The 5813-nt window shown below is 39.7% G+C and overlaps 1 protein-coding gene across 1 annotated transcript; it reads right to left on the reverse strand.

Moving 5' to 3' along the window:
• Positions 1-3792: 3792 nt before the first annotated feature.
• On the reverse strand, positions 3793-5706 carry LOC103133156 (H(+)/Cl(-) exchange transporter 7-like; the record flags this gene model as incomplete). The annotated part of the gene is made up of 4 exons (XM_007544929.1): positions 3793-4932; positions 5211-5291; positions 5374-5550; positions 5627-5706. Coding segments are annotated over 4 exons (425 nt in total), but the record flags the coding sequence as incomplete, so codon positions are not given.
• Positions 5707-5813: the final 107 nt, after the last annotated feature.

The following is a 5813-nucleotide window of genomic DNA, read 5'->3' on the forward strand; positions in this document are numbered from 1 at the left end:
TCTCTATATTTCCTCTTCTCCATCTCCCTCATGTCCTCTGTGACCACACCCTGACAACATCTACGTCTGTCTCACATTGATTTTTATTTCTCCCCCCCCTTACACTTTGAACATGAAATTTCTTTCTCTGACTTTTTATTCCGTTCTCCTTCCTCCCCGTCGGAGCGTTGAAAGATGCTGCGGTGCTGCTGAATACAAAATGGGGGTCGCTCTCCCCCTCGTTGGCACCCAGACACACTCCTCTTCACACACGTCTGCACACACACGCCTCATTAATTCATCATTCAGAGGTTATCCAGCTGTCATGTAGGATGCCAATGGAGGTAAATTCACCATCTCACTTAAGCTCTGGCAAACAGCAATCAGATGCCGAGCTCATGCGTTTGCCTTAAAACTTTTTTTTTCCCCTCCTATATCGTCATTCTATAAAACCGGAAACTTTTGACGTTATTTTTGGAGGGATTTTATGTGACGGCAAAAAAGAAATGAGGTAGAAGTGGGATGTATAGTTGCAGGTGCAACTCTTGGCTGAGATTTCTTCTTTGTGCAAATTCAGTGAGACTGGATGTGAAGATCACGTGACTGGGTCATTATTATTATAATATAATTATGCTTTCGTGTAAGCTAATCCCTCACAGTTGTGGCTGTGTGTTTGTGGGGTTAAAGGTGAAGCTCCGCCTCAGTTTTGATGAGCAAAGATGTGTTAGAAGTTCAGTATTTTATAGCCCTGAAGCCCCAGATGTGTGCGAGGTGAGGGAAGAGATGCGGTGCAGTCATGATGCTGCACTAGATGTATGATCAAAAAGATGAGGAAACTTTTCCACACGGGCTTGAAGGAAAAGTTTATGAAAACGTTGCAGCTCTGTGAACTGATAAGTGGCTGAAAGTTTTTAATTATTTATTGGAGCAAAAGAGCTTTAAATTATGATCAGTGCAAGTAAATATAAGACGGGGGCTTTTCTTTCTCATCAGAAAACACCTGTGTGAACATCAGATTAGTTTAGTCATTAGGATTTTAACCCTTTCATGCATAGTGGTCACTACAGTGGACAGCTGCCTAAAAGCCATTTTCTTGTGCTTCTTGTGGATTTTTATGTTATAAATGCACACAGACCACTGAAGTGGACACTAATGGATCATAAAATACACTATCAACTGCTGGCCATCAGCTGCAAATGCAATAAATTATTTTTACAAAATTGTTTCCCCCTACTTTTTTTATGCCTTAAAAAAAATAAAAAAAGGAAAAAAAATCCTGACACAAATGATCATAAATTATGCATGAAAGGGTTAATGTGATTCAAGCAGTGTGTCTAACAAAAGCAAGCTATTGTTCTAATGAACAGCTTTGTGTTGATTGTTTGATTTAATGATATAATTTTATACTGCAACCTAAAAGAGCTCGATGGAGAGGATGGAGACGCCGCATCTGCTCTTCTTCCAGCTCATCTGTTGTTGAATAAAAGCCACTGGTGCCAGAAAAACTTCAACAACAGATGGATGGATGAAAAAGTGGAAATAACAGAACCCCCTTGCTTTGACCATAAGCTGCTTTTATTTAAATATATAAAAGTATAACAGTGGTTCTTTGGGGAATTTAAATCGCTCCTTTCTACTTCCTGTTGCAGGACATTGTAGAAAATGCACAAATGACTCCAACCAGTTCAGATCTTTACTGTTCAGACCAGACCAGATGTGGCATCTGGTTCGGTTATAAAACCTACAGAAATCCCTCCGTCTCCTGGTTCACAGGCAGTCGGCTGGGGGGAATTTCTCTTAATAAAATTCATCTATTCAGATCACCGTTGTCACCATTGCAGGCTCCTCTCCTCAATGCATCGCCATGGTAACTCCGTCGCCTGAGACAGCACCGCTACCTGTCGTTTCCCAAAGCGAGTTGCCGTCTGATGTCAGTCTAAATATCCTCATATAAGGCTTGATGATGCAGCACGGAGCTAAGTGTTGTGTTTTGGTTCAGCTTCCTGTTTCCTCCTGAACTCGACAGAAACTTCCAGGTTGGATCGGTCAGGATGAAGGTAGAAGGTACAAACCACTTCACCACAGGATGCACATATAAAACAAAACCAATATGTTTTGTACAGAATTTCATCGTCAAACTGGAGAAAAATCTTCATTTTTTTTCTTACGCAGATTAAACATTTTTGTCCCGTGTAATGTCACACCTCACTACTACACAAATCTGTAGTGCTGAATCTAAATAATCTCAGTCGGATTGAATGAACACGTCTCCATTTCAGAGCGACCGCTCGGTTCCCTGGCGAGCGAAAACCCAGCCGATGCTGTAAAGTGATTACATTCATGTTGCATTATGAAAACGTAAATCAGCCGACCCTGTGGGCCCCGACGGGGGTTATTGAGATCTATAAAACATGTGCTTGAACAGGCCAACTACAGACGGTGCTATAAATAGTGCCTTAGCGTAAGGGCCCCCCAGGGTTCATCATTTCTCTTTAAAACGCAGACGAAACCCTCAGCTGGATGATTTAGTGGACCACTGTCTTCATGAGACGGCCTCATTTGGGTCAGTAAAGAGTAATAGTTTTGAAATCATCTTAAAATATCAAATGTTGTGCTGGTTGTTAGTGTGGCGTGTCAAATTAAAGCTGAAGTCAGCTTTAATTTTAACCATGTAGACATGCTGTGCAAAAAGTTTAAAGGGAAATTGCAGGATTTTTTTCCCTTTTGGTTCTGGAAAATCCAAAAAGAAGTAGTTGTTGTTTGATCAAACAGCAGCTAAATGAAATATAAATAAACGGAGGAAATTCAGGCCTCCTGCATCGTGATCTCTACCTTAAGGTGGATTCACAAACCGATGTCACATGCAGGTTTAATCTGCATTGATTTGGTGTGGTGTATTTCCATTAGGCTCTACGTGAGCTACGGTAATTGCTTTTTATCTCAAACACACACACACAATCAGAATGTAAGCTATAAATTTTGGGGTGCATGCATAAGCAGCAGCCTAATGGTTTTCTAAGAGCATATAGTGTGAGGAAATGCAGTTCTTTGTTTATGTGGAAAGCACGACTCGACTCATCAATAAGACGAGTCAAAGGCTCCACCCAAGAAACGCATCAAACATTTTGATCTTCACCAGAAAACCCTGCAAGAGAATCACCAGCAAAACCTTAAACACATTAAACTTTGCTGATGCAAGAGGGAAATAATCCAAATTAGACTCAATAAAAAAATGCAAAATGACATTTTGGAGCAAAGTCTGGACTTAAATCTATCTCAGACACTGCAGTCTGAGCATAAACAGCTTCTGTAAAGAATATTGGGTCAAAATTCATCAGTAGTGTTTGATCTCAATTAGGCATTTTATTGTATTAATTCATTCGTGTTTTGTGAAAATTTTAATAAAAACAAGCTGTTTGCTGTAGCAGCTCAACCACCTAAATTTAGGAATCTCACCTAAATTTAGCTGTAAAGCACAATATTATATTAAGTTTGTTATTGAGAACTACATTTAATATTTATGGTCATATTTTCATTTTGAAAAAAAAAATGTCAAAAAAGATTAAATAACCTGAAGCTTCAACAAATACGTGAGTTAAGACGATGTTAAAATCTTTTCTTCTGTTTCTCAAACGATAAGACAACAGGTGGCTCTTGTGCGCCCTCTGGTGGTTTGATGGGTATTGAAATAAATCTGAACGTTTAAAGCAGAAATAGATAATTCTTCACAAACATCATCAATATCTCCGTTTCACTTTTTTTGTATTTGCAAGAATTATTATAATTTACTGTCTCCAATAAAAGCAACTTTTATAAAGGATAGATTCCAACTTTATTATTTCACAAAAGGCATGTTTAAGTAGTTATAAAATAGAGCTCAGTAAACATTTTTATGTTCTACACATTAAAAGAAGAAATCAAAGTGGTTTTACAATGAAGTGCACAAAGAATTAATACTGAAAGACTCAGGAAATGCACAAACAGACATTTAAAAATAAATCAAACATTGAATTTTCAGGTTCTGACAATATTCACATAAAGCTTCATGATGCGGATCTTCACATTTAAGTCTTTCACAGAAAAACGGTGAAAGTGAAAATCTTCAGGTGATTTAAAGAAGACGAGTTCTTACCTTTAGCTTTATCTCTCAGTAGTAATGTAATCTGTGCATGTCGAACAGAAAAATAGGCAATAATGGGACATAGAAACATAAGACTTTCGACTTTGCATGAGCCCGGACTTTTCTCTTTAAGTTAAAACAGATCTCTGACATGAATAAATAACATCGTTCTTTCAGTTCAAAACACGCAAAACATCACTCGGGTACAATCATCTGAACTTAAACTAAAAGAAAAAAGAAAAAAAAAGAGGATTTCAACTCTGGGATTCAACAGCAGGAGATCCTTCGATGTTAAAGTGATGGAGTGAAAAACAAGACAGACACAAACCTGATTTATGATTTACCCCTTCAGCCAAACTAAACCCGACCCGCGACGCGTTTGGTTACATTTCACCAGAGGGGAGTGGAAATAAAACCTTTTGTATGAACAGCTTCGATTTGAAGTGATCCTGTTGTTTCGATTTAATGTGACCTGAAGCATGATGGGAAAACACGATGATTTAAGTTTAAAAAAAAAATCAGGCAAAAGGAAATAAACCTAACCAAAAACAAGTGAATAATTTTAAAAGTTTTAAACGACAAAACACAATCATTTTGTTTATTTCACACGGGGAGGCGGGAGAGAAATCGCTGTGCTGGAGCACAACGCATCGCTCAGGCGTGCAGGAAGGCTGGTGGCCTCTGAGGCATCAGGTGTGTTCATGTCCATCAGAGTGTGTGTGTGTTTGTGTGTGTGTGTGTGTGTACTATGTCTGAGCCAAATGGAGCTCCTCCAGTCCGTGTTTACCCACATGATACCTGGCCAGGTCCTTCCGGGTCACCAGTCCGACCACCTGTGCAGCGATAAAAATCAAGATGTTACATCTGAACGACTGATCTTAGCAATTTAACGTGACAGAGAAACGCTGCATAGTGCAGAGTAGTGAAGACACGGTTTCCTGTATTTAGCACAAAAGCATCCATACTTCCTTTTAACATAAAAATGTACATATGGTCTTTAAAAATCATCATTTCCCTTATGCTCCATAATCATTTATTCTTTGTGTTGCTCTAAAATCCCAGTAAAATGCTGATGTGAAAAGGCTCAGATTAAAACACTCAACACACTTACTCTGTTATCATCGTCCACCACCACTAGATGTCTGAGTCCGAGCGCTCTGAACAGCTTGAACACGCGAGGAAGCGACGTGTCCTGCAAATGAAGGACTTCAGGTCAGGATTTATATTCACACACATAAGCTTGAGAAGATGAACGAGGGCGGCGTGTTCCTCGCCTGTGGAACGGTGTAGGGAGTCGGGTTCATAAACTCGGTGAGGTCCATCATGCACTCTCTCTCGTCCTGAGAGACGTGGATGCTCTGGATTGGGGGGAACCTGGGGTAGGCGTCCCTGAAATCCTTCAGCTGGAGCTTCCTCTGAGTGAGCCGGGAGCGGGCGAGCTCCACAAACACCTGGCAAAAGACGAATCACAGGAAATTTATCTTGCGCCTTATTCTCTGCACAACGACATGAGTCTCTGACTTTTACCTTGTGCTTGAGGAGAACGATGAGCTGAGAGCGGAGTATGAGGCCGCAGAGTTTAGCCGGCTGGAAGACACAATTTGTAACTTATAATTCAGCATCTCAGGGTTTCAACAACTGAAAGTTAAAACTTTTTAACATAATTCTGAACAAAATATAAGACCTGTGTCATGTCAGAAATGTACAAAATAAA

Source organism: Poecilia formosa, unplaced genomic scaffold, assembly GCF_000485575.1.
Source record: "Poecilia formosa unplaced genomic scaffold, Poecilia_formosa-5.1.2 Scaffold2316, whole genome shotgun sequence".
Lineage (NCBI taxonomy): Eukaryota > Metazoa > Chordata > Actinopteri > Cyprinodontiformes > Poeciliidae > Poecilia > Poecilia formosa.